At 48.4% G+C, this 15,605-nt stretch overlaps 1 protein-coding gene across 8 annotated transcripts in view; it reads right to left on the bottom strand.

The window, feature by feature from the left end:
- p2rx1 (purinergic receptor P2X, ligand-gated ion channel, 1) overlaps nt 1-15,605 on the bottom strand; it is a 138,156-nt gene that overhangs the window by 52,102 nt on the left and 70,449 nt on the right. For 6 of the 8 annotated variants that reach the window (XM_069885007.1, XM_069885006.1, XM_069885008.1 and 3 more), the window contains one exon: nt 6,744-6,891. In XM_069885007.1, the coding sequence (XP_069741108.1) occupies nt 6,744-6,857 (114 nt within the window). In that variant the 5' untranslated portion in view covers nt 6,858-6,891. Of the gene's footprint in view, nt 1-6,743; nt 6,892-7,178; nt 7,341-12,527; nt 12,668-15,605 lie in introns of those variants that run through there. The other 2 variants (XM_069885004.1, XM_069885009.1) reach the window with 2 other exon arrangements.

Raw genomic sequence — 15,605 nt, 5'->3', positions numbered from 1 at the left:
GACCAACTTGATTTTCCCAATCTATGTGGAAGTTAAAGTCCCCCATGACGACTGCCATATCATTATTACATGCCTCACTTATCTCTCTATTTATTTCCTGTGCCACTAAACTATTGTTATATGGTGGGCGATAGATAACACCCACCAATAATTTTTTCCCTTTGTTATTCTTTATCTCTACCCAAATGGACTCAACATTATGCTCTTTAGATCTTATATCATTCCTCACTACTGCCTGGAGCTCATCTTTGATTAAGAGTGCAACTCCACCTCCCTTACCATCCTGTCTATCTCTTTGCACCACCTGATACCCTTGAAAGTTTAATTCCCATTTAGGGTCACCTTGTAGCCATGTTTCCGTGATGGCTACCAAATCATAGGCATGGGTACCGATTTGCACCTCAAGTTCACTAACCTTATTTCTAATACTGCGAGCATTCAGATAAAGTGCCCTTATGCTCTTTGTCCTTTTAATATCTAGTGACTTCTGTAACCTTTTCTTTTGATTTTTCTGCCCACTATTTTTCTTTGTAATTTTCTTAACACTATACTTAGTTGCCCATTCAGAGCCAGCTCTTCAGCGCTTGACGTCCTGTTTTGCGGAAACTGCCAAAATGTTTGGCCAGGAAGTCAGCCTGAAGAAAACTGAGGTCCTCCATCAGCCAGCTCCCCACCATGACTATCAGCCACCCCACATCTCCATCGGGCACACAAAACTCAAAACGGTCAACCAGTTTACCTATCTCGGCTGCACCATTTCATCAGATGCAAGGATCGACAACGAGATAGACAACAGACTCGCCAAGACAAATAGCGCCTTTGGAAGACTACACAAAACATCGAAGTACTCGAGATGGCAGAGGCAGACAGCATCGAATCCACGCTGTTGAAGATCCAACTGCGCTGGGTAGGTCATGTCTCCAGAATGGAGGACCATCGCCTTCCCAAGATCGTGTTATATGGCGAGCTCTCCACTGGCCACCGTGACAGAGGTGCACCAAAGAAGAGGTACAAGGACTGCCTAAAGAAATCTCTTGGTGCCTGCCACATTGACCACCGCCAGTGGGCTGATATCGCCTCAAACCGTGCATCTTGGCGCCTCACAGTTCGGCGGGCAGCAACCTCCTTTGAAGAAGACCGTAGAGCCCACCTCATTGACAAAAGACAAAGGAGGAAAAACCCAACACCCAACCCCAACCAACAAATTTTCCCCTGCAACCGTGTCTGCCTGTCCCGCATCGGACTTGTCAGCCACAAACGAGCCTGCAGCTGACGTGGACATTTACCCCTCCATAAATCTTCATCCGCGAAGCCAAGCCAAAGAAAGATAATTGACCCGAAAACTCACTGCACTATCTGATTTTTTTACTTTCTCCTCTCAACATTACTTTTCCTATTTTACTTTTCCTGGCCATTACTTTATCTTCCCTACCCTTTTTCCTATCACTCTGGTTCCCATACCCCTGCCAAATTAGTTTAAACCTTTCCCCACTGCTGTACCAAACATACTTGCCAAAATGTTGACACCTTTTAGATTTAGGTGCAACCCATCCCTCTTGTAAAGATCATGCCTTCCCCAAAAGAGATCCCAGTGATCCAAGAAGCCAAATCCTTGCCTTGTACACCAGCACCTCAGCCACACATTCATTTTCCTTATCCTTACATTCTTTTCATCACTTGCATCTGGAACAGGTAGTAATCCCGAGATCACCACCCTAGCGTTCCTGTCTTTCAGCTTTTGTCCCAGCTCACTGTAACACCTTTTCATTATCTCCTCCCTTTTCTTTTCAATGTCGTTTGTACCCACATGTACCAAGACATCAGGCTGCTCTCCCTCTCCTCTCAGAATATTTTGGACCCGATTTGTGAGATCTTGTACCCTTGCACCAGGGAGTATACTTTTTGCAAGTATACTTATCTGGCTCACAGAACCTCCTGTCCGTACCCCTGACAATAGAGTCCCTAATAACTACTGCATTTCTCCTTTTCCTTTTCTTTTGCACCACTCTGCCAGGCTCATTGCCATTGACCTGGTGCCATGGCCATCTTCTGTCCAGTCATCTCCCTCAACAGAATCCAACACAACATAACTGTTGCTGAGTGGGATAGTCAGTGGTGTGCTCTCCGTTTTTCTCGCTTTTTTCTTTCCCCCCCCGACGGTTTCCCACTTACCTGGCACGGGTTCTGGAGTATTTATCACCTTGAAAGTTGAGTCAATTAACTCCTCACACTCCCTTACAAGCCGCAAGTCATCAATCTGCAACTCCGTATCCCTAATTCGCTCCCTTAGTAACTACATCTCGGTACACCTGGTGCAGATGTGGCCATTTGGGAGGGTGGAGGTCACCCATTGTTCCCACATCTGACACCCAGTACAGAGCACTAACCCTATTGGCATGACTCTGAATACGAAGGCAAAAAACTCAGCTTACTTTTTATCCTTGTCTGCTTTCGCCGAAGCCTGATAAGCCAAAGCCAGGAAGTCTCACTCCTTCACTGCTCCACTCACTCACTGAGCCACTCCTCGCTGACCGCTCCCTCCCCTTTCTCTCCTTTTATTAGCCCCTTGACCAATTAACCCTGTCACTTTCAGCAAGCTCCTCCACCTCTGATTCACAGCCCGACTCTCTCCAAGCTCCTCCTCCTCCGACTCCCAGCCAAACCAAGTAGGCCCAAGCCCCGGTAAGCCCCCGACTTTTATAGCTTACCTTTTCCTCTCTTTCATCAAGCTCCTCCTCCTCTGACTCACAGTCCAACTCTCTACAAGCTCCTCCTCCGACTCCCAGCTGAACCAAGTAGAATTTACAACAACATCCCAATTCATATATAAATGCTTTGAGTTATGAAGACCAACTTGCTAAAAGCTGTTTTGCCTGGTTGTACAGATGCAGTCAGATGACATAACTACCTATAACCACACTTTCAGGGAATTGTGTATTAATATTCCCTAAACCCCTATTCTACTCCACTCCACAGAGCCCTACCATTTACTATTTCACGGCATTAATATTGATTCCTCCAATTTCTGTTAAACCCCTCTCTCAATCTCCTCACCCTCAACTCTTTCTTCTCCTATCAGATCAGTATTTTTCTTCACCCTGTGCTCTCTCCCCTTCTCTTCTCAGCATTTTTGTTCTCTTCCTCCTCCCACTTGTATTCACCTATTACCTGTTAGTCGGTACACCTCCCCCTCCCCTTCTCCCTTTTATCGGACGTCTGCCTGAATTTCAACTTACCTGTGAAGGGCTCAGGCCCATAACATCAACTGTCTTTGACTTCCATGGATGCTGTGTGACCTGCTTAGTGCACTGAACCAGACTCAGTGCCCTACCATTTACTGTGTATGTTCTACCTTGGTTGGTCCTTCCAAAATGCAGCACCTTACTCTTGTCTGCATTAAATTCCATCCGCCAATTTTCAGCCCATTTTTCCAGCTGGTCCAGAACCTCTGCAAGTTTTGAAATCTTTGCTGTCCTTAACACCTCCGATCTTAGTGTCATCTGCAAACTTGCTGATCCAATTTACCACATTATCATCCAGATCATTGAGATAGACAACAAACACCAATGGACCCAGCATCGTTTCCTGAGGAACACCACTAATCACAGGCCTCCAGTCTGAGAAGCAATCTTCCACCACTACTCTCTGTCTTCTCCCACATAGCCAATGTCAAGTCCGGTTGATTACATCCCCATGAATTCTGAATAACTGAACCTTCCTGTCTAAACATCCATGTGGGACCTTGTCAAAGGCCTTACTAGAGTCCATCCACAGCCTTTCCTTCATCAACTTTCCTGGTAATCTCCTCAAAAAACTTCATAAGGTTTGTAAAATACAACCTACCATGCACAAAACTGTTGGCTAACCCTGATCAGTCCCTGACCATCCAAATGCTTGTATATCCGATATTTTAGAATATCTTCCAATAACTTATTTTTGGAGACTTTTTCATAACCATGGGACAACATGAGAAACCCTCTAAGCCTACATACCTCACCTGAGACTAAGAACATTTTAAATATGTCTGCAGTAGCTTCCCTCAAGGTCTGAGGTAATTCCTTGCCAGGTCCTGGGGATTTGTCCATCTTTATTTGCTTTAAGACAGCAAGCATCTCTTCCTCTTTAAATCTGTCTCGGTTCCATTTCCACAATGATTGTTTGCCTCTCTTCCCTAAACTGCCAATTTCCTGAGTAAATACAGATGCATTTAACAAATACATTTAACATCTTTCCATCACTTCTGGCTCCAGGCAGAGCAGACCACTCTGATCTACAAAAGGAATAATTTTGTCCGTTAGAATACGTGAAGCCCTGAGGATTTTTCTTCACATTGTCTGCCAAGCCCTCCTGATTTCCCTTTGATTTTTTCATGCATTTTTTTATACTCCTCATGAACCTCATTTGCTCCTTGTTGCCTGTACCTGCTATAAACTTCTTAACCAGATCCTCAATACCCCTCAAAACCCAAGGTTCTCTTTGCCTGTAAACTTTACCGTCAATCATTGCAGGACCATACAAATGTTTGCCTTGCCAGAAAACAACCCAGCCCAGTCCACATTTTCTGGATCCTTTCTCTTTTCCTCAATCCGAGGACCAGATCTATCTATATCCATAATTATTCTGAAACTAATGGCGTCATGGTTACTGGACCCAAAATGTTCCTATGCGCATACTTCTGTCACCTGTCCTGTCTCGTTCCCTAATCAGAGATCCAGTTGGTACCTTGATATATTTAGAAAACTTTACTGAACACATTTGATAAACTCCAAGCCATCTAGCCCTTTTACAGTATGGGAATCCAAGTCAATATGTGGAAAGTTAAAAGACCCTATGATCACAACCTTATGTTTCCTGCAGCTGTTTGCGCTCTCTCTACAGATTTGTTCCTCCAATTCTTGTTGACGATGGGCAGTCTATAATACCACCCCGTGAATGTGGTCATACCTTTCCTGTTCCTCAGCTCCACCCATATCTTAGTAGACGAGCCCTCTGGCCAGTCCTGCCTGAGTACAGCTGTGATACTTTCCTTGATGAGCAATGCCACTCCTCCTCCTTCATCCCCCTCGTTCTATGGCACCAGAAGCAACGGGTGCCTGGAACATTGAGCTGTCAGTCCTGCCCCTCCTGCAACCATTTTTGACAAATGGCCACAATGTCATCTGCCTCTCCTCCAATACTCCTTGCATTGAACATTCCCACCATGTTCAACCCTTTGATTTCTATCTTTATGATGATAGATCTGTTTCCTCCTCTGCTCCACTATCTGCTTTGGCATTCTGGTTCCCATAGGCCTGCAAATCTTTTCTAAACCACCCCCCACCCACCCCACATTTCCCCACCAACCACACCAGCACCAGCAAACTTTCCCAAAAAAAATAATAATCCACCTCCAATTCAGATGCAAACCTTCTCACCTTCCCTGGAAGAGAGCCCAATGATCCAGAAATCTAAAGTCCTCCCTCCTGCATCACATATTTAGCCAAGTGTTAATCTGCTATTTCTAAGCTCGCTGGCACTTGGCACAGGTAGCAACCCTGAGATCACAACCCTGGAGGTCCTGTTCTTCAGCTTCACACATAACTCCCTGAACTTAGACATACAGCCTGGATATCAGGCTCTATTGGTCCAGGAGCCCGTGCCACCCAATTACACACAATTGACCTACACCCTCAATAACCTACAACTGCAAATTTATCTTTGCAGAACTCATCACTGTTCCTACCCATGTCATTGGTCCTTACATGGAACATGACATCTGGCTCTCACCACCCGCTCCCCCCCCCCACCTCATGAGAGGTGTGAACTTGATGTGAGATCCTGGACCCTGGCACCTGTGAGGAAAAATATCATTCAGGATTCTCAAACTCTTCCACAGAACCTCTTTTTCTGTTGAATCCCCTGTCACTACAGCTCACCTGCACCTCCTCTCTCTCTCTTTCTTAGCCAGAGGGTCAAACTCTGTGCCAAAGACCAGACTGCCATATTTTTTCTCTGGTAGGTTATCCCCATCAACAATATCCGAAACAGTAAAAGTGCTATTGTGGGGATCGACCATTGGAGTACCCGGTCTTTTCTCTTTCCCTCTCCTGACTGTCACTCAGTTACCTCCTTCCTGCCTCCTTGGTGAGATTCCATCACTGTAACCCCTCCCCCCCCACCCCCCCAGCCTTCTAATTGATCCAGAGTTCATCCGTCTCTAGCATCATTTCCCTGGCAAAGTCTGTGAAGAGCTGCAGCTGGATGCACTTTTTACAGATTAGGTCATCAAGGATAGTGCTGGCTTCCCCGGCAACCCACATTCTGCAAAAACAGCAGGTCCCGGCCCTGGCTGCCATTTCCACTATCTGAAATATAGGAAAAGAAGTTAGAAAAATCTGCCCTTTCCTGCGCCTCCTTGCTGAATCATTTTGTTCCTCAACAATGTTGTCCTTACTTTACCTCAAATCCAGCACCAGCAGCTCAGCCTCTGCTTGCCAAAGCCTCAAAATCCCACTCTGACACTGGGCCACTCACACCCTGGCAGCTCCACTTGAGCTTTCCTTCTCTGGTGCCTCTATCTGTATCACTCTTACTGATCAAGCCAAGCCATTGGAGCTGTATGATTCCAGTTGTTGGTGTGTCAGGTGCTCAAGGTCTGGAATCTGAACCTGACTCCCAGGTTCCTCCTCTGGGATCTTTTCTCCATGTCAGGATGTGAGCAGGCTGGAAAGGGAGCACCAAAGACTTCTATTTGCTATGCTTACCTGTGATGGGAAGGTGTAGTCAACTCCATCCAGCACTCTGGGACCAACTGTGGAGAGGTTGGTGAAGCCAAAGCCCTTCACTTTCACAGAGATGGAGCTGGTGATGGAGTCCATGGACTGATAGCCCTTCTCATAGATAAAGACCCATCTGCAGTGGAAGGAAAATTGTACTTTTTTTAAATTAAATTTAAAAAATTTAGACCAACTACAGTAGCAGGCCATTTTGGCCCTACGAGTCCGTGCCAACCAATTTACACCTCATTAAACTTACACCCTGGTACATTTTGAATGGTGGGAAAAATCCGTACCCCCCAAGGAAAACCCACACAGACACGGGGAGAACATACAAACTCCTTACAGACAACGTGGGATCCAAACACAAGTTTGGTCCTGATCACTGGCGCTATAAAAACATGCACTAACTGTTATACCAACCGCGCCAACTTTAGTTGAGCAGGTATGGGAGACAGCAAAGGAGAAAAGTCCCATGTTCCAACTCCAACACAACTGAGGGCTGAGCAGAACCGGCAGGCTGGATGGTAATGACAGAGCTATAATCTGAACCTCCACAATGTGTGCAAAGGTCCTGCATTAGTGTATAATTGTGACCTTGTGCAATCACTGAATAAAACACCTCAGTTAAAGAAAAAACCATCCAACCACCCTCAACCGACCTAACCACCCGCAATGCATATCAACCCACCCTTAATTTACCCAATCATCTCCAACCTATCAAACCCATGTCAACTCACGCAACCCACCCAAACAACATCCAACTACCCAACCAACCCAATGCGTGTTAACCCACCTCAACCAACCGAACCACTCCCAACCCAAGTCAACCCACCACAAATCACCAAACCATCGCCAACTCATCCAATCCTCTGAACAACTTTCAGCCAGCCAACAGATGCAACCACACACAACCTACCTAACAAATCCAATCTACCAACCAACAGCAAATCACTAACAGCAATCCCCGCCCATTCAACTAACCCGAACACAGCCAAACAGCCAACATACCCAACATACCCCATCAAACCAAGAACCAGCCCAGTATACCCAACATGCCCCAGCACAGCCAGAACCAGCCCAGCATATCCAACATACCCCAGCAGATCCTGAAGCAGCCCAGAATACCCAAAATACCCCAACATACCCAGAAGACCAGCATAGCCAACATATCCCAGCAAACCCAGAAGCAGACGAGTAGACCCAAAATACAACAGCACAGCCAGAACTAGCCCAGCATACCCAACATGCCCCAGCACACCCAGATCCTACCCAACATTCCCCAGCACTGCCAGAAAGAGCCCAGCACACCCAACACACCCCAGCACAGCCAGAACCAGCCCAGCAGACCCAAAATGTCTCTGCAAACTCAGAGCCAGCCCAAAATACCTGACATGTCACAGCACAACCAGAACCAGCCAAGCATACCCAAAATGCCCAGCGCAGCCAGAACCAGCCCAGCATACAAAACATGCGCCAGCACACCCAGAAAACCACATATCACAGCACACCCAGAACCAGCCCAACATACCCAACATACTCCAGCAAAACAAGAACCAGCCCAGCATGCCCAACATTCCCCAGCAAAACAAGAACCAGCTCAGCATACCCAACTTTCCCCAGCACAGCCAGAACAAGTCAAGCATAACCAACATAACCCAGCATACCCAGAACAAGCCCAGCATAACCAACATACACCAGCAGACTCAGAACAAGCTCACCCTATACAAAATGGCCAAGCAAATCCAGAACAAGCCCACCACTCCCAACATGATCCAGCAGATTAAGAACCAGCCGAGCACACCCAACATGCCCCAGCACAGCTGGAAACAGCCCACCATATCCAACATGCCCCAGCATATTCAGAACCAGCCCAGCATACCAACATGCCCCAGCAGACACAGAACTAGCCCATCATACCCAACATGCCCCAGCACATTTAGAACCAGCCAAGCATACGAAACATGACCCAGCACACCCAGAACAAGTCTAGAATACCCAACATAGCCCAGCAAACCCAGGACCAGCCCAGAAAAGACAACATAACCCAGCATACAAAGACCAGCCCAGCATACCGAACATACCGCAGCACAACCAGAACCAGCCCAGCACAGACAACATACCTGAGCACACCCAGATCCAGACTAGCATACCCAACATGCCCCAGCACATACAGAACCAGCCCAACATATCCAACATTCCCCAGCAACACAGAACCAGCCAAACATATCCAACATGCCCCATCTCAACCAGAACAAGCCCAGCATACCCAACATACCCCAGTACAACAAGAACCAGCCCAGCATATCCAACATTGCCCAGCACATCCAGAACGAACCCAGCATACACAACATACCCCAGCACACCCAGAACCAGTACAGCATAGCAAACATACGACAGCACAGCCAAACCAGCCCAGCAATGCAAACATACCCCAACACACCCAGAATTAGCCCAGTTACCCAACATGCTCCAGCACACCCAGAACCAGCTGAGCATAAACAACATGCCCCAGCACACCCAGAACGAGTGCAGCATACACAAATACCCCAGCAGAGACAGAGCAGCCCAGCATATCCAACATACCCCAGAACGTTGTGAACCAGCCGAGCATACCCAAAATGCCTCAGCACACAGAAAACCAGCCTAGCATACCCAACATACCCCAGAACACCCAGAACAAGCCCAGCATATCCAACAGAGCCCAGCATATCCACAAGCAACCCAGCAAACACAATATACCCCAGCAAACCTAGAACCAGCACAGCATAGCAAAAATACCCCAGCACACCAAGAACTAGCCCAGCATACCGGACATATCCCAGCAAATCATGCAACAGCCCAGCATACCCAACAAGCACCATCACAACCAAAATGAGCCGAGAAAACCCAATATAGCCCAGCATATCCAGAACAAGACCAGCATATCCAACATGCCCCAGTACACACAGCACCAGGCCAGCATACACAACATGCCCCAGCACATCCAGAACCAGCCCAGCAAACTCAACACACCACAGCACAACCAGAACCAGCCCAGGATACCCAACAACCCCCAGCACAGCCACAAAAAGTCATGCATAACCAACATAACCCAGGACACCCAGAACAAGCCCAGCAGAACCAACATACCCCAGCAGACACAGAACAAGCCCACCCTAATCAACATGGCCAAGCAAATCCAGAACTAACCCAGCACTCGCAACATGCCCCACCAGATTAAAACCAGCTGAGCACACCCAACATGCCCCAGCAGACAAAGAGCTAGCCCATCATACCCAACAAACCCCAGCACATTCAGAACCAGCCCACCATACACAACGTGCCCCAGCAAAATCAGAACATTCCACCACTCTGAACATACCACAGCACACCCAGACCCAGCCCAGCAGAGACAACATACTCCAGCACATCGAGAACCAGCCCAACATATATAACATACCCCAGCACACCCACAACCAGTCCAGCAAAGACAAAATAACCCAGCAGACCAAGGCAAGACCAACATACCAAACAAACCCCAGCAGAACCAAAACCAGCCCAGCATAGACAACATACCCGAGCACACCCAAATCCAGCCCAGCAAACACAACTTGCCCCAGCAAATTCAGAAACAGCACAGCAAACCCAATATTCTGCTGCTCATCCAGAACCAGGCTAACACACCCAACATACCCAGGCACACTCAGAACCAGCCGAGCATACCCAACATACCCCAGTACACCCAGAACAAGCCCTTCATACCCAACATGCTCCACCACAAACAGAACCAGCCCAAAATATCCAACATGCCCCAGCAAACCAGAACACGCCAAACATATCCAACATGCCCCATATCACCCAGAACAAGCACAGCATGCACAACATTTCAAGCACACTCAGAATCAGCCCAGAATACCCAACATTCCCAGTACACCAAGAACCAGCCCAGCATATTCAACAGAGTTGAGCACATCCAGAACCAACCCAGCATACAAAACATACCCCAGCACACCCAGAACCAGCACAGCATAGAAAACGTGCGCCAGCACAGCCAAAGCAGCCTAGCATGCCAAACATACCCCAGCACAACCAGAACTAGCGCAGCATACACAAAATTCCCAGGCTGAGACAGAACAGCCCAGCATACAAAACATACCCCAGCAGACCCAGAACTAGCCCATCAGTCCCAACATGCCCCAGCACATCCAGAAACAGGCCAGCAAACCCAATATATCACAGCACACCCAGAACTAGCCCAGCATACCCAACATACCCTATCAAAACAAGAAACAGCCCAGCATACCCAACGTTTCCCAGCACAGCCAGATAAAGTCAAGCATAACCAACATAATCCATCAAACCCAGAACAAGCCCAGCAAAACAAACATACCCCAGCAGACACAGAACAAGCCTACCCTACTCAACATGGCCAAGCAAATCCAGAACTAACCCAACACTCCCAATATGCCCCAGCAGATTAAGAACCAGCCGAGCACACCCAACATGCCCCAGCAGAGCCAGAAACATCCCAGCATACCCATCATGACCCAGCAGACCCAGAACCAACCCAGCAAACACAACATACCCCAGCACACCCAGAAACAGCACAGCATAGCAAATGTTCACCAGCACAGCCAATTCAGCCCAGCATGCCAAACATGCCCCAGCACACACAGATTTAGCCCAGCATACTCAACATTCCCCAGCAGACCCAGAACTAGCCCATCATACCCAACATGCCCCATCACATTCAGAACCAGCCCACCATAAACAACGTACCCCAGAAAACTCAGAACCAGCCCAGCAAACCCAACATTCTGCGCCCCACCCAGAACCAGGCCAATACACCCAACATACCCAGCACACTCAGAACGAGCCGAGCAGACCCAACATACCCCAGTACACCCAGAATGAGCCAATCATACCCAACATGCTCCAGCACACACAGAACCATCCCAACATATCCAACATGCCCCAGCAAACCAGAACCAGCCAAATATATCCAACATGTCCCATATCACCCAGAACAAGCACAGCATACACAGCAAATCAAGCACACCAAGAACCAGCCCAGCATATCCAACGTTTCCCAGCATAGCCAGATAAAGTCAAGCATAACCAACATAATCCATCAAACCCAGAACAAGCCCAGCAAAACAAACATACCCCAGCAGACACAGAACAAGCCTACCTACTCAACATGGCCAAGCAAATCCAGAACTAACCCAACACTCCCAACATGCCCCAGCAGATTAAGAACCAGCCGAGCACACCCAACATGCCCCAGCACAGCCAGAAACATCCCAGCATACCCATCATGACCCAGCAGACCCAGAACCAGCCCAGCATACTCAACATACCCCAGCAGACCCAGAACTAGCCCATCATACCCAACATGCTCCAACACATTCAGAACTAGCCCACCATACACAATGTGCCCCAAAAAAATCAGAACCATTCCACCACACTGAACATACGCCAGCACACCCAGAAGAACCCCAGAATACCCAACATACCACAGCACACCCAGACACAGCGTAGCAGAGACAATGTACTCCAGCACATCGAGAACCAGCCCAACATATCCAACATACCCCCCAGCACACCCAGAACCAGTCCAGCACAGACAACATAAACCAGCACACCAAGACCAGCCCTGCATAACAAACAAACTCCAGCACAACCAAAACCAGCCCAGCATAGACAACATACCCCAGAACATCCTGAAGCAGCTCAGCATACACAACATGCCTCAGCACACCCACAACCAGCCTAGCATAACCAACATACCCCAAAACACGCAGAACTAGGCCAGAATACACAACATATCTCAGAACATCATGAAACAGCCCAGCATATCCAACAAGCACAGTCACACCCAAAACGAGCCCAGACAACGCGACATTGTCCACCATATCCAGAACAAGCCCAGCATACCCAACATTCCGCAGGAGAGCCAGCACAAGTCAAGCATTACCAACATAATGCATCAAACCCAGAACAAGCCCAGCACTCCCAACATGCCCCAGAAGACACAGAACAAGCCCACCCTACTCAACATGGCCAAGCAAATCCAGAACTAACCCAGCACTCCCATCATGCCCCAGCAGATTAAGACCCAGCCGAGAACACCCAACATGCCCCAGCAGAGCCAGAAACAGCCCAGCATACCCATCATGCCCCTGACACCCAGACGCAGCCCAGCATACACATCATACCCCAGCAGACCCAGAACTAACCCATCATACCCAACATGCCCCAGCATGTTCAAAACCAGCCCACCATACACAACATGCCCAAATAAAATCAGAATCAGCCCCCCATACACAACGTGAACCAGCAAAATCAAAACAATTCCACCACACTGAACATGCCCCAGCACACCCAGGAAAACCACAAAATACCCAACATACCACAGCACACCCAGACACAGCCCAGCAGAGACAACATACTCCAGCACACCGAGAACCAGCCCAACATATACAACATACCCCAGCACACCCACAACCAGTCCAGCAAAGACAAAATAACCCAGCACACCAAAACAAGCCCAGCATACCAAACAAACCCCAGCACAACCAGAACCAGCCCAGCATAGACAACATACACGAGCACACCAAAATCCAGCCCAGCAAACACAACTTGCCCCAGCAAATTCAGAAGCAGCCCAGCAAACCCAATATTCTGCTCCTCACCCAGAACCAGGCCAACACACCCAACATACCCAGGCACACTCAGAACCAGCCGATCAGACCCAACATATCCCAGCACAACAAGAACGAGCCCAGCATACCCAACATGCACCAGCATTCAGAGAACCAGTCCAGCATACCCAAAATATCCCAGTACACCCAGAACGAGACCATTATACCCATCATGCTCCAGCACACACAGAACATTCCCGACATATCCAACATGCCCCAGCAAACCAGAACCAGCCAAACATATCTAACATACCCCATATCTCCCAGAGCAAGCCCAGCATACACAACATATCAAGCACACCCAAAACCAGCCCAGCATATCCAACATATCCAGTACACCAAGAACCAGCCCAGCATATCCAACAGAGTTCAGCACATCCAGAACCAACCCAGCATGCACAACATACCCCAGCACACCCAAAACTAGCACAGCATAGCAAACATACGCCAGCACAGCCAAAGCATCCCAGCATGCCAAACATACCCCAGCACACCCAGAACTAGCCCAGCAAACACAAAATTCCCAGGCAGAGACAGAACAGCCCAGCATATCCAACATACCAGAGCCGACCCAGAACCAGCCCAGCATACACCACATACCCCAGCAGACCCAGAACTAGCCCATCATACCCAACATGCCCCAGCACATCCGAACCAGCCCAGCATACACAACATACCCCAGCAGACCCAGAACTAGCCCAGCATACCCAACATACCCTAGCAAAACAAGAAACATCCCAGCATACCCAATATTTCGCAGGACAGACAGAACAAGTCAAGCATAACCAACATAATCTATCACACTCGGAACAATCCCCGCAAAACCAACATACCCCAGCAGACACAGAAAAAACCCACCCTACTGAACATGGCCAAGCAAATCCAGAACTAACCCAGCACTTCCAACATGCCCCAGCAGATTAAGAACCAACCCAGCAAACACAACATACACCAGCACACCCAGAAACAGCACAGCATAGCAAACGTAGGCCAGCTGAGCCAAATCAGCCCACCATGCACAACATGCCCCAAAACATTCAGAACCATCCCACTTTCACAACGTGCACCAGCAAAATCAAAAAGATTACACCACACTGAACATGCCCCAGCACACCAGAAGAACCCCAGAATACCCAACATACCACAGCACACCCAGACACAGCCCAGCAGACAACGTACTCCAGCACACCGAGAACCAGCCCAACATTTTCGACATATCCCAGCACACCCAGAACCAATCCAGCAGAGACAACATAACCCAGCACACCAAGACCAGCCCTGCATAACAAACAAACTCCAGCACAACCAAAGCCAGCCCACCATAGACAACATACACCAGAACATCCTTAAGCAGCTCAGCATACACAACATGCCTCAGCACACCCACAACCAGCCTAGCATAACCAATATACCCCAAAACACCGAGAACTAGGCCAGAATACACAACATATCTCAGAACATCTTGAAACAGCCCAGCATACCCAACAAGCACCATCATACCCACAACGAGCACAGAAAATGTGACATTGCCCAGCATATCCAGAACCAGCCCAGCATACCCAACATTCTGCTCCTCACCCAGAACCAGGCCAACACACCCAACATGCCCAGGCACACTCAGAACCAGCCGATCAGACCCAACATACCCCAGCACACCAAGAACAAGCCCAGCATACACAACATGCCCTAGCATACAGAGAAGCAGTCCAGCATACCCAAAATATCCCAGTACACCCAGAATGAGCCAATCATACCAACATGCTCCAGCACACACAGAACCAGCCCAACATATCCAACATGTCCCTTATCACCCAGAACAAGCACAGCATACACAACATATCAAGCACACCAAGAACCAGCCCAGCATATCCAACATACTCCAGCACACCCAGGAAGAGCAGAAAATAGCAAACGTACGCTAGCACAGCCAAATCATCCCAGCGTGCTAAACATAAACCCAGCACACACAGAACTATCCCAGCTTACACAAAAGTCCCAGGCAGAGACAGAACAGCACAGCACATCCAACATACCCCAGCAAACCCAGAACTAGCCCATCATACCCAACATGCCCCAGTACATTCAGAAACAGGCCCACCATACACACAACATGCCACAGCACACCCAGAAACAGCCCTACAAACCCAATATAGAACAGCAAACC

This window comes from Narcine bancroftii, chromosome 6, assembly GCF_036971445.1.
Source record: "Narcine bancroftii isolate sNarBan1 chromosome 6, sNarBan1.hap1, whole genome shotgun sequence".
NCBI lineage: Eukaryota > Metazoa > Chordata > Chondrichthyes > Torpediniformes > Narcinidae > Narcine > Narcine bancroftii.
Note: the sequence above shows the minus strand (reverse complement) of the source record. Positions and strands in the feature narration are given on the sequence as shown.